We start from the raw sequence: 24206 nt of genomic DNA, 5'->3' as shown, positions 1-24206 counted from the left end.
AAGAGTTGGAGCTGCGCGCCCTCCAATTGAATGTGTCCAATAAGGACAATGGTGGCAGCATACCTAAGGAGTCTCACGAGTCAAAATTCTACCTACCTAAGGAAGTCATTGCCAATTACACAGTGGGGGACGACATTGCTAAATGGTTGGAGGCATACGAGGTAGCCTTGACTGCCCATGGGGTACCCGAGAGTAATTGGGGAGGTGGTTTATATTGGTATATACCTCCCAATGTCAGGGACACCCTGTTATATTTGGCCAAGGCGGACCAGGTCAGGTATGCCCCCATGAAAGAGGCTTTACTGAAAAAGTTTGGTCTTAACCCCGAGAGGTACAGGCAGAAGTTCCGTGGCAGCCATAAGCTGTCCACACAGACATGGGTGGATTTTTTTGATTATGCGAGAAAGGCACTAGATGGTTGGGTGCGTGGCAGCGAGGTGCAGAACTATCGAGGGGTGTACAATCTTTTTTTACGGGAGCACCTCTTGGATAAGTGCTTTCCGGAGCTGCGCCAACATCTGGTGGACCGCAAGTTGATGGATCCCCGTGAGCTTGCGGAGGAGGCAGATATTTGGGTGAGCACCCGGGTGTCTCACAAGGGCCCCGGGGGAGATGGCTCGAAAGGCGGACAGGGTTTCCCCCAGAAGAAAGAGGGGGGAGATAAAAAGGTGGAGTTCTCGAAAGGCCCCCAAAATAAGTTTGGGAAGGGAGTAGGAACCCCACCCCCATCCAATTCCACAAGACCCACTTACCCTGACAGGAGTCAACAGCCAAGGATTGTGCGGTGCTACGAATGTGGGGAGATTGGACACTACAAGGGAGATCCCAAGTGTCGCAAGCGACCCCCAGCCCCAACGGGCGGGAAAAGTCCCGGGGTGAGTAGTATAGCGCTTGGGGCGGAGCTGCCCTTAGATAGGGAAGGGGAGTGGACAGGCCTGACGCTGGTTTCACTCGGGGACAGAGAGGTGGTTCCCGAAGTGTCCCTGCCCCCGAACACTGCTAAGTATCAGCAGAGGGTGAGAGTTAACGGGGAGGAGGTGGATGCTCTGAGGGACACAGGGGCCAGCATGACCACTGTCGTGCGGCGGCTGGTGTCCCCAGACCAAGTAGTCCCCGAGGAGTTCTATCCCGCCGTATTGGCTGACGGCAGTCTGAGTCACTATCCAGTGGCTCGTGTTCCATTTGAGTGGGGAGGAGTCAAAGGCTTACTGAGAGTTGCTGTGAGCCCTGCCTTGCCTGTGGGGTGCTTGCTAGGGAACGACCTGGAGCACACCAAGTGGAAAGATGTCGAGTTTCGAGCTCACACCGAGATGCTGGGATTACCAGGGTGGACTTGCCTAGTCACACGGTCCATGGCTGCCCAGCATGAAACTCACCCTCGGTTGGAGCCTGGAATAACGGCCCAACCCAACACCAGAAGAGGAAAAAAGAAGGTGGTAAAGGACACGCCCCGTGAGATGGATGGGGAGGCCGCAGAGGTGCCCCCGGAGTCCGTGGAGGTGGATGTCGTTCCCGTGGAGGACTTGCCGACCCTTGCTGACTGGCATGTGGGAGGAGGCCCTACCCGGGAGGAATTTTGTCAGGCACAAAGGGCGTGCCCCACGCTTGAAGGCATGCGGCGACAGGCTGAAGCCCAAGTGGCCAGTCAGGAGTTGGGAGGATATCATGTGTATTGGGAGGATGGTCTCCTATACAGTGAGCCCAGGGTGCCGGTACATGGATCTTCGAGGGCCATAGTGGTCCCCCAACGTTACCGGGCCTTCCTGCTGGAGTTAGCGCACGAGATTCCCTTAGCCGGACACCTGGGCCAGGACAAAACCTTTGCACGGTTGGTCCCTCATTTTTATTGGCCCAGGATGAGGATTGCCTCAGACACCTTCTGTAAGATCTGTAAGTCTTGTCAGGCAAGTGGCAAGACTGGGACTAAATTGAAGGTCCCTTTGGAACCGCTCCCTGTGGTCGGGACCCCTTTTGAGAGGGTCGGTATTGATATTGTTGGGCCATTGGACCCTCCGACCGCAGCGGGACACTGGTTCATTCTGGTTTTGGTGGACCACGCCACAAGGTACCCAGAGGCTATTCCTCTGAGGACCATCACTGCACCGGTGGTGGCGCGGGCACTGTTGGGGATTTTTACCCGAGTGGGATTCCCCAAGGTCGTGGTGTCGGACAGGGGCACCAATTTCATGTCGGCCTACATGCAGGCCATGTGGAAGGAGTGCGGGGTGACCTACCGGTTCTCCACTCCTTACCACCCCCAGACTAACGGACTTGTAGAGCGCTTCAATAAGACATTGAAGGGTATGATCCGAAGCCTGCCAGAGGGCTTGAGGCGTAAATGGGACGTCCTCCTCCACTGCTTGTTATTCTCCTACCGGGAAGTACCGCAGAAGGGAGTCGGGTTCAGCCCGGTAGAGTTGCTCTATGGCCATGCCGTTAGGGGTCCCCTCAGTTTAGTGAAAGAGGGGTGGGAGAAGACTTCACAGAAGCTTCCCCGTGACATTGTCAGCTACATGCTGGCGTTCCGCAGCCAGATGGCCAAGCTGTGGAAGGCGGCCTCAGAGAACCTGGAGGCTAGCCAGACCGCGATGAAGGAGTGATATGACCGCAACGCTCGGACAGTCGAGTTGGACGTTGGACAGAAGGTGTGGGTTATGGAACCTGGGGATCTTTGTGCCCTCCAGGACCGGTGGACTGGTCCGTACGACATTGTGGAGCGACGAGGCCAGACCACGTACGTTGTAGATTTGAAAACCCCCCGTCAGCCCCTCAGGGTGCTCCACGTCAACCGCCTGAAGCCGCACCATGAGCGATCAGAGCTTGCTCTCCTTATGGTGACGAATGGGAGCGAGGAGGAAGAGAGTGAGGCTCTTCCTGACCTTCTAGCGGTACAGGAGAAGGATGGTTCAGTGGAAGGTGTAGTCCTCTCCCCATCCTTGACCCCAGAGCAACAGAGGGACTGCCACCATGTCCTGGGACAGTTCGCCTCGTTGTTCTCCCTCACGCCTGGAATCACTCATCTGTGTACCCATGATGTGGACACAGGGGACAGCCCCCCGGTGAAGAACAAGTCTTACCAGCTCTCTGACCGAGTGAAAGATAGCATCCAGCGTGAGGTAGCCAAAATGCTGGAGCTGGGGGTGATAGAACCTTCCAGCAGCCCGTGGGCTAGTCCAGTGGTGTTGGTGCCGAAAGTGGCCCCACCGGGTTCGACACCGGAGCTTCGGTTCTGTGTGGCCTACCGGGGGTTGAACTCTGTCACGAAGACAGATGCTCACCCCATCCCACGTGCAGACGAGCTGGTGGACAGGCTGGGAGCAGCCCGGTACCTCAGCACCATCGATCTGACATCCGGATATTGGCAGATTGCCATGGCCGATGGAGCACGGGAGACAACAGCATTCTCCACCCCCGAGGGCCACTACCAGTTCCGAGTGATGCCCTTTGGGCTCAAAAATGCTCCGGCCACATTCCAGCGGTTAGTGAATCAGGTACTATCTGGCCTGGAGTCCTTCTCAGCGGCCTACCTCGATGACATAGCTGTCTTCAGTGGTACCTGGGAGGACCATCTGCAACACCTCCAGGAGGTATTGCAGGCGCTGCAACGTGCTGGCCTAACAATTAAAGCCAGCAAGTGCCAGATTGGACAGGGATCTGTCGTGTGCCTGGGACACCTGGTGGGCGGAGGTAAGGTGCAACCCCTCCAGGCTAAAATAGAGACCATCTTGGCTTGGGAGCCCCCCAAGACCCAAACAGAGGTCCGAGCTTTCCTCGGCCTCACTGGGTATTACCGCCGGTTCGTCAAGGGATATGGTACCATCGTAACCCCCTTGACGGAATTGACCTCGAAGAAGCAACCTCGCAAGGTCATATGGACAGCTGCATGCCAAGAAGCCTTTGACACGCTGACAGATGCGATGTGTACCGCTCCAGTACTAGCAACACCAGATTTCAGCAAGGAATTTATTGTGCAGACCGACGCCTCAGAGCACGGCATAGGTGCGGTGCTCTCGCAACTCAACACCGAGGGCCAAGATCAACCAGTGGCCTTCATATCCAGAAGACTCCTCCCTCGGGAACGGCGATGGAGCACCATTGAGAGAGAAGCCTTCGCGGTGGTCTGGGCTCTGAAGAAGTTGAGGCCATACCTCTTTGGAACTCACTTCCTTATCCAGACCGACCACCGTCCCCTTCGCTGGCTCATGCAGATGAGAGGCGAAAACCCCAAGTTGTTGAGGTGGTCCACTTCCCTACAGGGGATGGATTTTCGGTTGGAACATCGGCCCGGAGTTGACCACGCCAATGCTGACGGTCTCTCCAGGTTTTTCCGCCTTAGCGATAAGAACTCCCTAGAGGTTGGGTAGCTCTCCCCTCTTTCGGCTGGGGGGGACACGTGTTGGACCTGTCAGCCTTAGGGTAATCTCCCCATTTATTTTTGATCGTGCTTCATTTTTTCCACCCTCATTTTTGATGTTGGACTTAGGTCTCCGGGCGCCTTTTCATTGCCAACCAGTGTTAAGGTGCAGGTGCTCCCTTCTCCCAAGATGGCTGCCACAGACCCCTGTTACTGCGGAGTGGTCTTTCATAGTAGCACCCTAGCTGCCAGGAGCTGGCTGGAACCCCACAACAATGTTGCAACACCAACCCGCCTTTTTTGTCCCATAGGTAGTATGGGGAAGCTCCTGGAATGTGCTGGAACCTTCTAGAAGGGAGGTGTGGTTTTTACTTTTGCCGCCTTGGCTAGAGGTCACCTGACCTAGGGATACATAAGTGAGGGAGGGAACTTTTTCCAGTTAGTTGGCCAGTTGGGGTGAAGCAGAGCTGGAGAATCCACGCAGGAGTGTAGGCGGTAGGGCCTAGCCAGGGACTTATGCCTCTGAGAGTGACAATATTTAGGTGCTGCCTCTTAAGTGAGTGAGGGATCCTGTGAAACCCACTGATCTTGCCCAGCAGTAGGAGGACCCAGGGAACCTCTGCCCAGCCTGACTAGGAAGGACCTAGTCGCCAACTCATCCCCTACCCCCCAAGGAACAGAACCCCAAGGGCGCCAGTATCATCTGCGCCACAAAGACTGACTTTTGAAACTGCAGAAGTACCATTCTGAAACTTCATGCCAAGCTGACTCTTGTAACGTCGTGAAACGACTGATTGCCTGACTGCTGGGGATCGACCAGGTGCTGGCGCTGTGTTTCCTGCGCTGCCAGACCTGACCTGTGACCCCCGGTGCGAATCTTCTGTCGAGCGCGGAGCTGGCCGAGCTCCCGCTTAATTTGTGACCCCCCCGGGTGCCAGGACCCGCAACGTGATCACCGCCGCGGCCCGTGGGCCTCAGGGAAGTGTCAGTGTCAAGTCGGAGCCCGCGGAGAAGCCCGGGGCCCCGCCGCTGCCGTCGCAGCGTCCGAAGGAAGAGCGAGTGTCCGGGAGTGTCCCGCGCCGTTGCGCGCATCGGAAGGAGGACCCGGAGCGGAACCGAGCGACGAGATCAAGATAACCCCCCGGGGGCTGGGAGGTAGCACGGCCGTGTGGCGGCCTGAGACTCGCCCCCCCTGCTCCCCGGGAGTCGTGGGAAGGCCCGGTGCGCCCCCTGCCAGGTGGGAACGACACCGCATGCAGGAACTGTGACTTTCCCCCCTCCGTGGGATTTCCCGCCGTAATTGTGAGTCTCCCCTCAGTGGGATTACCCTCTCCTGGGGACTGCCGTTCGCAGGACTCAACAGTGCTCAAAGCGTTCTATGTCCCCGTAGCGCTGAACGTTCAATTGTACTCAACAGTGCTCAATGCGTTCTATGTCCTCGCAGCGCTGATCGTTCAATTGTATTCAACAGTGCTCCATGCGTACTATGTGGGAGTAGCGCTGATCGTCCAATTGTATTTATCAATGCTCAATGCGTTCTATGTTAGAGTAGCGCTGATCGCTCAAGTGTAGTTACCAGCGCTCCATGCGTTCTATGTTAGCGTAGCGCTGTTCGCTCAAGTGTAGTTACCAGTGCTCAATACGTTCTATGTTAGAGCAACGCTGATCGTTCCATTGTATCCAACAGTGCTCAATGCGTTCTATGTCTCAGTAACGCTAATCATTACTGTGTATTCACCAACCCACAAGCGCTCCTTTCGCAGTGAAGGTCCCAAGTGCAAGGCGCTTACTGTGCCCACCACACTTATGCTCAGGGTGCTAGGCAGGCATTATACGACCGCAAGTTATGCTCTTGTGCCTTTGTTTCTTCGTAGACACCCGTAGCGCCACGTGTGCAGGCCCCGGCCCGCAGCACTAGGGAGGTTCATACTGCAGGGGTTGCGGAGGTAACAGTACTGAGAGGTTGTAATGCACATGTTAAAGCGTACAGGTAATGAACAACTGTAATGCACATGTTGAAGGGTACAGGTCAGGAACAACTGTAATGCACATGTTAAAGTGTACAGGTAATGAGAAACTGTAATGCAAATGTGAATGTGTATAAGCTAAGATACATTGCCCTCCAAGATCACCACGTGTGATCCTTTGATTAGGTAAAACTTGAATAATTTGCATTCACCTTATTGTGTGGCGTCCATTATTGTGTGCGTTTACTGCTTCAGACGATGCGTGTGTTCTATGGTCGCTTAACACACAGGCCTTTGGGTGCCCAGCCGCTCGTGTCACGTTACCCCCTTAGGGCCTGGAGACCCCAGGTCTTACACACCTCCCTCCTGCTCTTCCAGTACCGAGCCCACGTCACAGGCCTGCTAATGCACCTCCCTCCTGCTCTTCCAGTACAGAGCCCCCGTCACATGTCAGCTAATGCACCTCCCTCCTGCTCTTCCAGTACCGAGCCCCCGTCACAGGTCTGCTAATGCACCTCCAATAGTGCTGTTCCAGTACTGAGCACCTGTCACAGGTCAGCTAATGCACCTCCCTCCTGCTCTTCCAGTACTGAGCCCCCGTCACAGGTCTGCTAATGAACCTTCCTCCATGCTGTTCCAGTACAGAGCCCCTGTCACATGTCAGCGAATGCACCTCCCTCCTGCTCTTCCCGTACCGAGCCCCCGTCACAGGTCAACTAATGTACCTTACTCCACGCTGTTCCATTACCGAGCCCCTGTCACAGGTCAGCTAATGCACCTTTCTCCTGCTCTTCCAGTACCGAGCCTCCGTCACAGGTCTGCTAATGCACGTCCCTCCTGCTCTTCCAGTACCGAGCCCCCGTCACAGGTCTGCTAATGCACCTCCCTCCTGCTCTTCCAGTACCGAGCCCCCGTCACAGGTCTGCTAATGCACCCCACTCCTGCTCTTCCAGTACTGAGCCCCCGTCACATGCCAGCTAATGCACCTCCATCCTGCTCTTCCAGTACTGAGCCCCCGTCACAGGTCTGCTAATGCACCTCCCTCCTGCTCTTCCAGTACCGAGCCCCCGTCACAGGTCTGCTAATGCACCTCCCTCCTGCTCTTCCAGTACCGAGCCCCGTCACAAGTCTACTAATGCACCTCCATCCGTGCTGTTCCAGTACCGAGCTCCCTTCACAGGTCTGCTAATGCACCTCCCTCCTGCTCCTCCAGTACCGAGCCACCATCACAGGTCTGCTAATGCACCTCCATCAGTGCTGTTCCATTACCGAGCCCCCGTCACAGGTCAGCTAATGCACCTCCCTCCTGCTCTTCCAGTACCGAGCCCCCGTCAAAGGTCGGCTAATGCACCTCCCTCCTGCTCTTCCAGTACCGAGCCCCTGTCATAGGTCTGCTAGTGCACCTCCCTTCTGCTCTTCCAGTACTGAGCCCCCGTCACAGGTCTGCTAATGCAGCTCCCTCCTGCTCTTCCAGTACCGAGCCCCCGTCACAGGTCTGGTAATGCACCTCCCTCCTGCTCTTCCAGTACAGAGCCCCCGTCACAGGTCAGCTAATGCACCTCCCTCCTGCTCTTCCAGTACCGAGCCCCCGTCACAAGTCTACTAATGCACCTCCATCCGTGCTGTTCCAGTACCGAGCTCCCTTCACAGGTCTGCTAATGCACCTCCCTCCTGCTCCTCCAGTACCGAGCCACCATCACAGGTCTGCTAATGCACCTCCATCAGTGCTGTTCCATTACCGAGCCCCCGTCACAGGTCAGCTAATGCACCTCCCTCCTGCTCTTCCAGTACCGAGCCCCCGTCAAAGGTCAGCTAATGCACCTCCCTCCTGCTCTTCCAGTACCGAGCCCCTGTCATAGGTCTGCTAGTGCACCTCCCTTCTGCTCTTCCAGTACTGAGCCCCCGTCACAGGTCTGCTAATGCACCTCCCTCCTGCTCTTCCAGTACCGAGCCCCCGTCACAGGTCTGCTAATGCACCTCCCTCCTGCTCTTCCAGTACAGAGCCCCCGTCACAGGTCAGCTAATGCACCTCCCTCCTGCTCTTCCAGTACTGAGCCCCCGTCACAGGTCTGCTAATGCACCTCCATCCGTGCTGTTCCAGTACCGAGCTCCCGTCACAGGTCTGCTAATGCACCACCATCAGTGCGGTTCCATTACCGAGCCCCCGTCACAGGTCTGCTAATGCACCTCCCTCCTGCTCTTCCAGTACCGAGCCCCTGTCACAGGTCTGCTAATGCACCTCCCTCCTGCTCTTCCAGTACCGAGCCCCCGTCACAGGTCTGCTAATGCACCCCCCTCCTGCTCTTCCAGTACTAAGCCCCCGTCACATAACAGCTAATGCACCTCCATCCTGCTCTTCCTGTCCCGAGCCCCTGTCACAGGTCTGCTAATGCACCTCCATCAGTGCTGTTCCAGTACAAAGCCCCCGTCACAGGTCTGCTAATGCACCTTCCTCCATGCTGTTCCAGTATAGAGCCCCCGTCACATGTCAGCTAATGCACCTCCCTCCAGCTCTTCCAGTACCGAGCCCCCGTCACAGGTCTGCTAATGCACCCCACTCCTGCTCTTCCAGTACTGAGCCCCTGTCACATGTCAGCTAATGCACCTCCCTCCTGCTCTTCCAGTACTGAGCCCCCGTCACAGGTCTGCTAATGCACCTCCATCAATGCTGTTCCAATACAGAGCCCCCGTCACAGGTCTGCTAATGCACCTTCCTCCGTGCTGTTCCAGTACAGAGCACCTGTCACATGTCAGCTAATGCACCTCCATCCTGCTCTTCCAGTACTGAGCCCCCGTCACAGGTCAGCTAATGTACCTCCCTCCTGCTCTTCCAGTACCGAGCCCCCGTCACAGGTCTGCTAATGCACCCCCCTTCATGCTGTTCCAGTACCGAGCCCCTGTCACAGGTCAGCTAATGCACCTCCCTCCTGCTCTTCCAGTACCGAGCCCCCATCACAGGTCAGCTAATGCACCTTCCTCCATGCTGTTCCAGTACCGAAGCCATGTCACAGGCCACCTAATGCACCTCCCTCCTGCTCTTCCAGTACCGGGCCCCCGTGACAGGTCAACTAATGCACCTTCCTCCATGCTGTTCCAGTACCGAGCCACTGTCACAGGTCAGCTAATGCACCTCCCTCCTGCTCTTCCAGTACCGAGCCCCCGTCACAGGTCTGCTAATGCACCTCCATCTGTGCTGTTCCAGTACCGAGCTCCCGTCACAGGTCTCCTAATGCACCTCCCTCCTGCTCTTCCAGTACTGAGCCCACGTCACAGGTCTGCTAATGCACCTCCCTCCTGCTCTTCCAGTACCGAGCCCCTGTCACAGGTCTGCTAATGCACCTCCCTCCTGCTCTTCCAGTACCTAGCCCCCATCACAGGTCAGCTAATGCACCTTCCTCCATGCTGTTCCAGTACCGAAGCCCTGTCACAGGTCACCTAATGCACCTCCCTCCTGCTCTTCCAGTACCAAGCCCCCGTCACAGGTCAGCTAATGCACCTTCCTGCATGCTGTTACAGTACCAAGCCACTGTCACAGGTCAGCTAATGCACCTCCCTCCTGCTCTTCCAATACCGAGCCCCCGTCACAGGTCTGCTAATGCACCTCCATCCGTGCTGTTCCAGTACCGAGCTCCCGTCACAGGTCTGCTAATGCACCTCCCTCCTGCTCTTCCAGTACCGAGCCCACGTCACAGGTCTGCTAATGCACCTCCCTCCTGCTCTTCCAGTACTGAGCCCCCGTCACAGGTCTGCTAATGCACCTCCCTCCTGCTCTTCCAGTACAGAGCCCCCGTCACAGGTCTGCTAATGCACCCCCCTCCTGCTCTTCCAGTACAGAGCCCCCGTCACAGGTCTGCTAATGCACCCCCCTCCTGCTCTTCCAGTACTGAGCCCCCGTCACATGTCAGCTAATGCACCTCTCTCCTGCTCTTCCAGTACCGAGCCCCCGTCACAGGTCTGCTAATGCACCTCCAATAGTGCTGTTCCAGTACTGAGCACCTGTCCCAGGTCAACTAATGCACCTCCCTCCTGCTCTTCCAGTACTGAGCCCCCGTCACACGTCTGCTAATGCACCTTCCTCCATGCTGTTCCAGTACAGAGCCCCTGTCACATGTCAGCTAATGCACCTCCCTCCTGCTCTTCCAGTACCGAGCCTCCGTCACAGGTCAACTAATGTACCTTACTCGACGCAGTTCCATTACCGAGCCCCTGTCACAGGTCAGCTAATGCACCTCCCTCCTGCTCTTCCAGTACCGAGCCCCCGTCACAGGTCTGCTAATGCACCTCCAATAGTGCTGTTCCAGTACTGAGCACCTGTCCCAGGTCAGCTAATGCACCTCCCTCCTGCTCTTCCAGTACTGAGCCCCCGTCACAGGTCTGCTAATGCACCTCCCTCCGTGCTGTACAAGTACCGAGCCCCCATCACAGCTCTCCTAATGCACCTGCCTCCGTTCTGTACCAGTACCGAGCCCCTGTCACAGGTATGCTAATGCACCTCCCCCGTGCTGTTCCAGTATAGAGCCCCCATCACAGGTCAGCTAATGCACCTCTCTCCTGCTCTTCCAGTACCGAGCCCCCGTCACAGGTCTGCTAATGCACCTCCAATAGTGCTGTTCCAGTACTGAGCACCTGTCCCAGGTCAACTAATGCACCTCCCTCCTGCTCTTCCAGTACTGAGCCCCCGTCACACGTCTGCTAATGCACCTTCCTCCATGCTGTTCCAGTACAGAGCCCCTGTCACATGTCAGCTAATGCACCTCCCTCCTGCTCTTCCAGTACCGAGCCTCCGTCACAGGTCAACTAATGTACCTTACTCGACGCAGTTCCATTACCGAGCCCCTGTCACAGGTCAGCTAATGCACCTCCCTCCTGCTCTTCCAGTACCGAGCCCCCGTCACAGGTCTGCTAATGCACCTCCAATAGTGCTGTTCCAGTACTGAGCACCTGTCCCAGGTCAGCTAATGCACCTCCCTCCTGCTCTTCCAGTACTGAGCCCCCGTCACAGGTCTGCTAATGCACCTCCCTCCGTGCTGTACAAGTACCGAGCCCCCATCACAGCTCTCCTAATGCACCTGCCTCCGTTCTGTACCAGTACCGAGCCCCTGTCACAGGTATGCTAATGCACCTCCCCCGTGCTGTTCCAGTATAGAGCCCCCATCACAGGTCTGCTAATGCACCTCCCTCCGTGATGTACAAGTACCGAGCCCCCATCACAGGTCTCCTAATGCACCTGCCTCCGTTCTGTACCAGTACCGAGCCCCTGTCACAGGTCTGCTAATGCACCTCCCTCCTGCTCTTCCAGTACTGAGCCCCCGTCACAGGTCTGCTAATGCACCTCCCTCCGTGGTGTACCAGTACCGAGCCCCTGTCACAGGTCTGCTAATGCACCTCCCTCCTGCTCTTCCGGTACCGAGACCCCGTCACAGGTCAGCTAATGCACCTCCCTCCTGCTCTTCCAGTACCGAGACCCCGTCACAGGTCTGCTAATGCAAACCCCTCCGTGCTGTTTCAGTACCGAGCCCCCGTCACAGGTCTACTAATGCACCTTCATCTGTGCTGTACAAGTACCGAGCCCCCATCACAGGTCTCCTAATGCACCTGCCTCCGTTCTGTACCAGTACCGAGCCCCTGTCACAGGTCTGCTAATGCACCTCCCTCCTGCTCTTCCAGTACTGAGCCCCCGTCACAGGTCTGCTAATGCACCTCCCTCCGTGGTGTACCAGTACCGAGCCCCTGTCACAGGTCTGCTAATGCACCTCCCTCCTGCTCTTCCGGTACCGAGACCCCGTCACAGGTCAGCTAATGCACCTCCCTCCGTGGTGTACCAGTACAGAGCCCCTGTCACAGGTCTGCTAATGCACCTCCCTCCTGCTCTTCCAGTACCGAGACCCCGTCACAGGTCAGCTAATGCACCTCCCTCCGTGGTGTACCAGTACAGAGCCCCCGTCACAGGTCAGCTAATGCACCTCCCTCCTGCTCTTCCAGTACCGAGCCCCCATCACAGGTCTGCTAATGCACCTCCCTCCTGCTCTTCCAGTACCGAGACCCCATCACAGGTCAGCTGATGCACCTCCCTCCATGGTGTACCAGTACAGAGCCCCCGTCACAGGTCTGCTAATGCACCTCCCTCCTGCTCTTCCAGTACCGAGCCCCCGTCACAGGTCTGCTAATGCACCTCCCTCCGTGCTGTTCCAGTACAGAGCTCATCACAGGTCTGCTAATGCACCCTCCTCCGTGCTGTTACAGTACCGAGCCCCCGTCACAGGTCTGCTAATGCACCGCCCTCCGTGTTGTTCCAATACTGAGCCCCTGTCATAGGTCTGCTAATGAACCCCCCTCCGTGCTGTTACAGTACTGAGCCCCCGTCACAGGTCTCCTAAAGCACCACCCTCCGTGCTATTCCAGTACCGAGTCCCCGTCACAAGTCTTCTAATGCACCTCCCTCCATGCTCTTCCAGTACCGAGCCCCTGCCATGGGTCTGCTAATACAACCCCCTCTGTGCTGTTCCAGTACGGAGCCCCCGTCACAGGTCTGCTAATGCACCTCCCTTCGTGCTGTACCAGTACCGAGTCCCCGTCACAAGTCTTCTAATGCACCTCCCTCCGTGCTCCTCCAGTACCGAGCCCCTGTCATAGGTCTGCTAATGCACCCCCGTCCGTGCTGTTGCAGTACTGATCCCCCGTCACAGGTCTACTAAAGCACCTCCCTCCGTGCTCTTCCAGTACCGAGCCCCTGCCATGGGTCTGCTAATACATCCCCCTCCGTGCTGTTCCAGTACGGAGCCCCTGTCACAGGTCTGCTAATGCACCTCCCTTCATGCTGCACCAGTACAGAGCCCCCATCACAGGTCTGCTAAAGCAACCCCATCCGGGCTGTTCCAGTACCGAGCCCCCGTCACAGGTCTGCTAATGCACCTCCCGCCGTGGTGTTCTAACAGGAATGTGGTCTGGGTCATAGGTTTTATGGCGCCTCAAGGAAAGTGCACATTAATTATCTATGGTTCACTTCTATGACGGTGCTGTAGGGTGTAAAGAAACCACAAACTTTACAAACAAGCAAGAGCTTAAATGACAGTTTTTCTCAAATCCCCAGCACACGTAAAATTCAAGAGATTCTGACGTTCATAGTATGTGATTAAACAGTATAATTGAATCAATAAATCAATCGCGAGGTCTTCATTCTTCTCCTTTTATTTCATGACGTTTTCAAGTTGAACATCACAGTCACAGCCAACACGTGTTTCGTCGTAAAGGGAAATGATCCCACGACTTCCTCAAGGCTGTGCAAATAAACAATAATGAATACCCTCTGGCATTGGAAACCTAATGTCAAACAGGTTTCTAGTCTTTGAAACACAATAGTTACAATTCGACAAAAGAGGGAGAAGAGGGAGAGAATTGCTAAGATGTTGGTTGTGAACCAAAAATTCCTACAGCATTAGGATAGGCATCTAGGTGTGCAGGTGATTTCAGAAATGAAGAAAACCCAAAAGATGGAGAGAGGAAGAGGGTTTAAAAGTGAGATAATCCGTGATGTATTTTTATAAAAATTGTGGGCGAATAAGCTGAAATTTATTATTTTCAGCGTAGTGACATAGTGAAGCGCAAAAACAGCATGCCAACCGGTGAGATTCACGATAAAAATCCAGGCCCCATGGCCAAATAATATTTACCTATTTTGTTGTTCCAACAATGTTCTGTTTATAAAAAGAAAATATACCAAGCGTGTCATCAGACCTTGAGCTAATGTTTGTAGAGCACTAAAACATCTCATTGGTTGATAAAACAAGAAGCACAAACCTACTTTAAACGTGGTTCTAATTCCAGACCACGTGGGGGTCTATTCATGGACGAGGAACATAGGATTTCACAGCCCTGATTCTGTAGTATGTGTGTATCGCAAATATCTGTAAAAAATAAAATCGCCCCATAAGTACTCATCCTAGAAATGAGTGCCTTCAAAGGGTTTGAGCAAATGACTGAAAGTTCGGTAATCAAGTAGCGTGTCTGGGTACGAGGGCGCAAAAGATTTCACCCACTGTAAGTATGGTACTGTATTCTAATTTAAATCCTCGTCCTCACAGTGATAACCGGTTACATCGCCGAGTGCAGCAGAGTGTTCCTAACGGCAAGTGAAGTTTCCAAGTAACTGAACTACCGGGTGACGTGCAACGTCTCGCGTCACGTTCATAGAGGTAGAAAAAAGACTCCCCAATACAATATCGAGTCATTCCATTCTTTGCCTAATGGGCCCCAGATCCTCATCGCCTCGAACCATCCCATAAAGAGATTGGCATACGAGGGAGAGAATCTGGAACCCATTGCGACACCCTGTTTCTGTCTCTACCATGTCTCTTGAAATAAAAAAACATTATTATCCAGTAACAGTGCCACCATGTCCATTAGCATCTCAGTATGCCAATCTCTTTATGGGATGGTTCGAGGCGATGAGGATCTGGGGCCATTAGGCAAAGAATGGAATGACTCGATATTGTATTGGGGGAGATACATAGATGATTGTTTTATGATTTGGACAGGATCTCAGACCAAACTAACCAACTTCATTAAATATCTCAACTCGAATGACTGCAATATTCACTTTACTTCTGAGTATAGTAAAGACAAGATCTCCTTTCTAGACGTGGAATTTTATGTTAAAGATAAGTGCCTGCAAAGCAGATTGTATAGGAAAGAAACAGCATGCAACTCCATACTCCACACATCCAGCTCACACCCACAGCACCAGATTCGGTCCATCCCATATGGAGAACTTGTGAGGTGAGACGTAACTGCAGCACTAACACTGATTTCGAGTCTCATAAAAGGAGTACACTCAACAGATTCAAGAATAGGGGCTATAACCAAGAGACCCTGAGGAGGGCGGATAAAAGAATTGACACAATCGCTGGGATAGACACTCTAAAAGAGCAAACGATGCCTAACAAGGATGAGAATGAGATAAGACTTGTCACCAGTTTCAATGATTGGTCTGAGATTCTGAGACGTAGCCTTAACAAACATTGGCACCTTCTGAAAGCAGACAGATCTCTGAATGAGGTCATTACGGATAAACCAAATATCACCTTCAGGCGAGGTGTGTCACTTAAAAATATCCTGAGTCCAAGCTACCCGACACCCAAAAAGAGAGACAATTGGTTGACTCAGTACTCATGCGGATTCTCTGGTTGTGGACAATGCACGGCATGCAAGTGGGCACACCCAAGAATCACAGAGTTTCATGGCCCAGGTGGAAAGACTTATAATATTAGGACTAATATTACATGTCTCACCAAATTTGTCATTTATGCAATAGAGTGCAAGTGCCGAAAAAGATATGTTGGCAGCACTATCAGGCCCTTACGAGACAGAACAAGGGAACATATACGAGCGTTGAAGAATGGGGATATGAGATACCCCATAGCAGCACATATATCTACCTGCTCAGAACAGACTACGAACAGATGTTTCAAATTCTATGGAATTGACCATATAACGAGACACCCCAGGGGTGGGAACCGGGAACTGACGCTTAGACGTAAGGAAGCATTATGGATTTTAAAATTGAGGAGTACAGAGTGTGGATTAAATATCGACCACGAACTGCATTAATTCTTAGGCAGATAGAGTAGTTGTCCAACTCTGCCTAAAACATGACGTATCAATATATACAACAATGAACATAATGACCGTGACTCTGATGTAAGAAATGTTAATGTACATTATACATCATACATGATGTATTGTCTATGTCTTAACTGCATGTATAACTTTGTGCTCAGATCACAACATTCATCACTTATTTACTGTCCTTTTGAACCTTGTGACTTTAATTGATGGAGAGACTTAAGGGTGCACAAGGAGCACGAGTAAAAACCTAAGTAACTTGAGGCGAACGCTATAATTGCACTGAATACTGGCACCTCACACACCTAAAGCTGGAATCTACGAGATAATAGGTTGTCATTGACGTAAACACGGGCGTCACAAACTCGAGACACAAACACATCTATCACGCGCACTACTCGGCAGCTTTTCGAAATTTATAATTTTATAACTTTATGCTATAACCTGATTCATAGACTTCCGACTCACTCGTTTGATATGTAGAGAAATAATGATGCACATTAAAATTGGTTTAAGTGATTACGATATTGAGAGGACCCCGTGGAGTCTTTTTTCTACCTCTATGAACGTGACGCGAGACGTTGCACGTCACCCGGTAGTTCAGTTACATGGAAACTTCACTTGCCGTTAGGAACACTCTGCTGCACTCGGCGATGTAACCGGTTATCACTGTGAGGACGAGGACCAGGAATATTGAGTTATATTCAGGTAAGGAGACGTAGTGTCGTGGGGAATATTATAGGAGGCGATCCAAGTGCAGCGGTGCACTATATACAGATTTTTTAAGAGTTCTCTGGCGTATCCGACCTCATATACACTGTCGGGGATAAAAACTCTGCTTTGATTTACGAGAGCTTCTATTCTTATTATTTGTATCGGTTTGTGGTTACGTTTGTGCCGTACACGCTATAAATGGTAAGGATTGAGAAAACGTTGTTTTTATTGAATCCTAGTCAAAACTTTTTAAATTTTTTTTAAATTAGAATACAGTACCATACTTACAGTGGGTGACATCGTTTGCGTACTCGTACCCAGACACGCTACTAGATTACCGAACTTTCAGTCATTTGCTCAACCCCATTGAAGGCACTCATTTCTAGGATGAGTACTTATGGGGCGATTTTATTTTTTACAGATATTTGCGACACACACATACTACAGAATCGGGGCTGTGAAATCCTATGTTCCTCGTCCATGAATAGACCCCCACGTGGTCTGGAATTAGAACCATGTTTAAAGTAGGTTTGTGCTTCTTGTTTTATCAACCAATGAGATGTTTTAGTGCTCTACAAACATTAGCTCAAGGTCTGATGACACGCTTGGTATATTTTCTTTTTATAAACAGAACATTGTTGGAACAAGAAAATAGGTAAATATAATTTGGCCATGGGGCCTGGATTTTTATCGTGAATCTCACCGGTTGGCATGCTGTTTTTGCGCTTCACTATGTCACTACGCTGAAAATAATACATTTCAGCTTATTCGCCCACAATTTTTATAAAAATAAATCACGGATTATCTCACTTTTAAACCCTCTTCCTCTCTCCATCTTTTGGGTTTTCTTCATTTCTGAAATCACCTGCACACCTAGATGCCTATCCTAATGCTGTAGGAATTTTTGGTTCACAACCAACATCTTAGCAATTCTCTCCCTCTTCTCCCTCTTTTGTCGAATTGTAACTATTGCGTTTCAAAGACTAGAAACCTGTTTGACATTAGGTTTCCAATGCCAGAGGGTATTCATTATTGTTTATTTGCACAGCCTTGAGGAAGTCGTGGGATCATTTCCCTTTACGACGAAACACGTGTTGGCTGTGACTGTGATGTTCAACTTGAAAACGTCATGAAATAAAAGGAGAAGAATGAAGACCTCGCGATTGATTTATTGATTCAATTATACTGTTTAATCACATACTATGAACGTCAGAATCTCTTGAATTTTACGTGTGCTGGGGATTTGAGAAAAACCTCCCGCCGTGGTGTACCAGTACCGAGCCCCTGTCACAGGTCTGCTAATGCACCTCCCTCCGTGCTCTTCCAGTACCGAGCCCCTGCCACAGGTCTGCTAATGCAAACCCCTCCGTGCTGTTCCAGTACCGAGCCCCCGTCACAGGTCTACTAATGCACCTTCATCTGTGCTGTACTAGTACCGAGCCCCTGTCAGAGGTCTGGTAATGCAAACCCGTCTGTGCTGTTCCGGTACTGAGCCCCTGCCACAGGTCTGTTAATGCATCTCCTTCCGTGCTCTTCCAGTACCTCTGTCCTGCCCTGCAGACAGCGTGTAATTTTAGTGATGGCCCCAAGCACAGCTCTGGCACTGCATTCTGATCCAGCACTAACATTCACACACTGGCCAGCCAGTGTACCTCTGTCCTGCCATGCAAGCCTCGCACTGCATGTTGATCCAGCACTAACATTCACACACTGCTCATGAAGTGTACATCTGTCCTGCCATGCAAGCCTCGCACTGCATGCTGATCCAGCACTAACATTCACACACTGGCCAGCCAGTGAACCTCCATCCTGCGATGCAAGCCTCGCACTGCATGCTGATCCAGCACTAACTTTCACACACTGGCCAGCCAGTGTACCTCCGTCCTGCGATGCAAGCCTCGCACTGCATGCTGATCCAGCACAGCACTAACATTCACACACTGCTCATGAAGTGTACATCTGTCCTGCCATGCAAGCCTCGCACTGCATGCTGATCCAGCACTAACATTCACACACTGCCCATGAAGTGTACATCTGTCCTGCCATGCAAGCCTCGCACTGCATGCTGATCCAGCACTAACATTCACACACTGGCCAGCCAGTGTACCTCCGTCCTGCCATGCAAGCCTCGCACTGCATGCTGATCCAGCACTAACATTCACACACTGGCCAGCCAGTGTACCTCCGTCCTGCCATGCAAGCCTCGCACTGCATGCAGATCTAGCACTAACATTCACACACTGCTCATGAAGTGTACATCTGTCCTGCCATGCAAACTTCGCACTGCATGCTGATCCAGCACTAACATTCACACACTGGCCAGCCAGTGTACCTCCGTCCTGCCATGCAAGCCTCGCACTGCATGCTGATCCAGCACTAACATTCACACACTGCTCATGAAGTGTACATCTGTCCTGCCATGCAAGCCTCGCACTGCATGCTGACCCAGCACTAACATTCACGCACTGGCCAGCCAGTGTACCTCTGTCCTGCCATGCAAGCCTCGCACTGCATGCTGATCCAGCACTAACATTCACACACTGGCCAGCCAGTGTACCTCCGTCCTGCCATGCAAGCCTCGCACTGCATGCTGATCCAGCACTATCATTCACACACTGGCCAGCCAGTGTACCTCTGTCCTGCCATGCAAGCCTCGCACTGCATGCTGATCCAGCACTAACATTCACACACTGGCCAGCCAGTGTACCTCCGTCCTGCCATGCTAGCCTCGCACTGCATGCTGATCCAGCACTAACATTCACACACTGCTCATGAAGTGTACCTCTGTCCTGCCATGCAAGCCTCGCACTGCATGCTGAGCCAGCACTAACATTCACACACTGGCCAGCCAGTGTACCTCCGTCCTGCCATGCAAGCCTCGCACTGCATGCTGATCCAGCACTAACATTCACACACTGCTCATGAAGTGTACATCTGTCCTGCCATGCAAGCCTCGCACTGCATGCTGATCCAGCACTAACATTCACACACTGGCCAGCCAGTGTACCTCCGTCCTGCCATGCAAGCCTCGCACTGCATGCTGATCCAGCACTAACATTCACACACTGCTCATGAAGTGTACATCTGTCCTGCCATGCAAGCCTCGCACTGCATGCTGATCCAGCACTAACATTCACACACTGGCCAGCCAGTGTACCGCTGTCCTGCCATGCAAGCCTCGCACTGCATGCTGATCCAGCACTAACATTCACACACTGGCCAGCCAGTGTACCTCCGTCCTGCGATGCAAGCCTCGCACTGCATGCTGATCCAGCACTAACATTCACACACTGGCCAGCCAGTGTACCTCCGTCCTGCGATGCAAGCCTCGCACTGCATGCTGATCCAGCACTAACATTCACACACTGGCCAGCCAGTGTACCTCCATCCTGTGATGCAAGCCTCGCACTGCGTGCTGATCCAGCACTAACATTCACACACTGGCCGGCCAGTGTACCTCCGTCCTGCGATGCAAGCCTCGCACTGCATGCTAATCCAGCACTAACATTCACACACTGCTCATGAAGTGTACATCTGTCCTGCCATGCAAGCCTCGCACTGCATGCTGATCCAGCACTAACATTCACACACTGACCAGCCAGTGTACCTCCGTCCTGCCATGCAAGCCTCGCACTGCATGCTGATCCAGCACTAACATTCACACACTGCTCATGAAGTGTACATCTGTCCTGCCATGCAAACCTCGCACTGCATGCTGATCCAGCACTAACATTCACACACTGGCCAGCCAGTGTACCTCCATCCTGCCATGCAAGCCTCGCACTGCATGCTGATCCAGCACTAACATTCACACACTGCTCATGAAGTGTACATCTGTCCTGCCATGCAAGCCTCGCACTGCATGCTGATACAGCACTAACATTCACGCACTGGCCAGCCAGTGTACCTCTGTCCTGCCATGCAAGCCTCGCACTGCATGCTGATCCAGCACTAACATTCACACACTGCTCATGAAGTGTACCTCTGTCCTGCCATGCAAGCCTCGCACTGCATGCTGAGCCAGCACTAACATTCACACACTGGCCAGCCAGTGTACCTCCGTCCTGCCATGCAAGCCTCGCATTGCATGCTGATCCAGCACTAACATTCACACACTGCTCATGAAGTGTACATCTGTCCTGCCATGCAAGCCTCGCACTGCATGCTGATCCAGCACTAACATTCACACACTGGCCAGCCAGTGTACCTCCGTCCTGCCATGCAAGCCTCGCACTGCATGCTGATCCAGCACTAACATTCACACACTGCTCATGAAGTGTACATCTGTCCTGCCATGAAAGCCTCGCACTGCATGCTGATCCAGCACTAACATTCACACACTGGCCAGCCAGTGTACCTCCGTCCTGCGATGCAAGCCTCGCACTGCATGCTGATCCAGCACTAACATTCACACACTGGCCAGCCGGTGTACCTCCGTCCTGCGATGCAAGCCTCGCACTGCATGCTGATCCAGCACTAACATTCACACACTGGCCAGCCAGTGTACCTCCATCCTGTGATGCAAGCCTCGCACTGCGTGCTGATCCAGCACTAACATTTACACCCTGGCCGGCCAGTGTACCTCAGTCCTGCGATGCAAGCCTCGCACTGCATGCTAATTCAGCACTAACATTCACACACTGCTCATGAAGTGTACATCTGTCCTGGCATGCAAGCCCTCCACTGCATGCTGATCCAGCACTAACATTCACACACTGACCAGCCAGTGTACCTCCGTCCTACCATGCAAGCCTCGCACTGCATGCTGATCCAGCACTAACATTCACACACTGCTCATGAAGTGTACATCTGTCCTGCCATGCAAACCTCGCACTGCATGCTGATCCAGCACTAACATTCACACACTGGCCAGCCAGTGTACCTCCATCCTGCCATGCAAGCCTCGCACTGCATGCTGATCCAGCACTAACATTCACACACTGCTCATGAAGTGTACATCTGTCCTGCCATGCAAGCCTCCCACTGCATGCTGATACAGCACTAACATTCACGCACTGGCCAGCCAGTGTACCTCCGTCCTACCATGCAAGCCTCGCACTGCATGCTGATCCAGCACTAACATTCACACACTGCTCATGAAGTGTACATCTGTCCTGCCATGCAAACCTCGCACTGCATGCTGATCCAGCACTAACATTCACACACTGGTCAGCCAGTGTACCTCCATCCTGCCATGCAAGCCTCGCACTGCATGCTGATCCAGCACTAACATTCACACACTGCTCATGAAGTGTACATCTGTCCTGCCATGCAAGCCTCGCACTGCATGCTGATACAGCACTAACATTCACGCACTGGCCAGCCAGTGTACCTCTGTCCTGCCATGCAAGCCTCGCACTGCATGCTGATCCAGCACTAACATTCACACACTGGCCAGCCAGTGTACCTCCGTCCTGCCATGCAAGCCTTGCACTGCATGCTGATCCAGCACTAACATTCACACACTGGCCAGCCAGTGTACCTCTGTCCTGCCATGCAAGCCTCGCACTGCATGCTGATCCAGCACTAACATTCACACACTGCTCATGAAGTGTACATCTGTCCTGCCATGCAAGCCTCGCACTGCATGCTGATCCAGCACTAACATTCACACACTGGCCAGCCAGTTTACCTCCGTCCTGCCATGCAAGCCTCGCACTGCATGCTGATCCAGCACTAACATTCACACACTGCTCATGAAGTGTACCTCTGTCCTGCCATGCAAGCCTCGCACTGCATGCTGAGCCAGCACTAACATTCAAACACTGGCCAGCCAGTGTACCTCCGTCCTGCCATGCAAGCCTCGCACTGCATGCTGATCCAGCACTAACATTCACACACTGCTCATGAAGTGTACCTCTGTCCTGCCATGCAAGCCCCGCAATTCATGCTGAGCCAGCACTAACATTCACACACTGGCCAGCCAGTGTACCTCCGTCCTGCCATGCAAGCCTCGCACTGCATGCTGATCCAGCACTAACATTCACACACTGCTCATGAAGAGTACATCTGTCCTGCCATGCAAGCCTCGCACTGCATGCTGATCCAGCACTAACATTCACACACTGGCCAGCCAGTGTACCTCCGTCCTGCCATGCAAGCCTCGCACTGCATGCTGACCCAGCACTAACATTCACACACTGCTCATGAAGTGTACATCTGTCCTGCCATGCAAGCCTCGCATTGCATGCTGATCCAGCACTAACATTCACACACTGGCCAGCCAGTGTACCTCTGTCCTGCAATGCAAGCCTCGCACTGCATGCTGATAGAGCACTAACATTCACACACTGGCCAGCCAGTGTACCTCCGTCCTGCGATGCAAGCCTCGCACTGCATGCTGATCCAGCAATAACATTCACACACTGGCCAGCCAGTGTACCTCCGTCCTGCCATGCAAGCCTCGCACTGCATGCTGATCCAGCACTAACATTCACACACTGGCCAGCCAGTGTACCTCTGTCCTGCCATGCAAGCCTCGCACAGCATGCTGATCCAGCACTAACATTCACACACTGGCCAGCCAGTGTGTACCTCTGTCCTGCCATGCAAGCCTCGCACTGCATGCTGATCCAGCACTAACATTCACACACTGGCCAGCCAGTGTACCTCCGTCCTGCCATGCAAGCCTCGCACTGCATGCTGATCCAGCACTAACATTCACACACTGGCCAGCCAGTGTACCTCCGTCTTGAGCTGCAGACACTGTAGTATTCCAGTGATGGCCTCAAGCACAGCTCTGGCACTCCATGCTGATCGAGCACTAACACTCACACACTGCTCATGAAGTGTACCTCTGTCCTGAGCTGCAAGTCTCGCTCGTTCAGTGCTGGCCTTCTGTCGTGGCTGGCTCTGGATTCCCGCTGCCTGCTGGTGCAGTGCTTGGGTTAAATGCCTAGCCTCTGATCTGCGGGACGGAATAGTGCCAAGCCGGGCCCGCCCGAGTCTGCCCCGCAAGCCCAAAGTGAACTTTAGAGGCTCCTCCCCGGGACGGAGCTGCCTCCCCTACAACACACACTCACCCTTGTGATGCAATGGACGGTTACAAAATCGGGAGGGTGAGGGCATGTCTCTGAAAGGCTGACCTCTTCCGGACCCTCATCTTGCAGGTGACTCTTAAGGGAAGCAGCACTGAGGGTATAAGGCACTATGTGGGAAGATTAAAACCACAGCAGCAGAAAGAGAGATTGGGGGGCGGGGAGCGGGGAGTGGGGGAGCACTGAGACGAACAGGAAATACAAAGAGAGAGCCAAGGCGGAAGACACGAGAGAGAGGATTTAAGGCGGAGATGGGCTGGGCGTGTGGCTGAGGGAAGTAGGGAGAGAGGGGAGATAGATGAGTGATAATGAGGGAGAGGGGAGGAAAGGGTGATCCGTGGAGGCTGAGGTGAGAGAGAGAGAAAGAAACACAGAGAGGGGGGGGGGAGACAGAGGAGAGGGGAGAAGATAAGGAGGGGAGCAGGATGATCTGTGGTGACCGGGGAGAGACAACGGGAGAGAGATACAGAGAGGTTGAAAGAGGAGAGAAGCTAAGGAGGAGACGGCGGAAGA

At 53.2% G+C, this 24206-nt stretch overlaps 1 protein-coding gene across 8 annotated transcripts in view; it reads right to left on the bottom strand.

The window, feature by feature from the left end:
* Positions 1-23919, bottom strand: part of LOC146839543 (aldehyde dehydrogenase family 3 member B1-like) — a 571254-nt gene extending 547335 nt beyond the window's left edge. For 2 of the 8 annotated variants that reach the window (XM_085651599.1, XM_085651606.1), the window contains exon 1: positions 23451-23582. Coding sequence is in view for 2 of the 8 variants with exons in the window: in XM_085651605.1 (XP_085507731.1) it covers positions 23679-23724 (46 nt within the window). In the remaining 6 variants the exon portion in view is untranslated. Of the gene's footprint in view, positions 1-23450; positions 23623-23678 lie in introns of those variants that run through there. The other 6 variants (XM_085651604.1, XM_085651605.1, XM_085651597.1 and 3 more) reach the window with 6 other exon arrangements.
* Between the last annotated feature and the right edge of the window lie 287 nt (positions 23920-24206).

The sequence above is a fragment of the Triturus cristatus genome, chromosome 4_1 (genome assembly GCF_964204655.1).
Source record: "Triturus cristatus chromosome 4_1, aTriCri1.1, whole genome shotgun sequence".
In the NCBI taxonomy this organism is placed as follows: Eukaryota; Metazoa; Chordata; class Amphibia; order Caudata; family Salamandridae; genus Triturus; species Triturus cristatus.
Note: the sequence above shows the minus strand (reverse complement) of the source record. Positions and strands in the feature narration are given on the sequence as shown.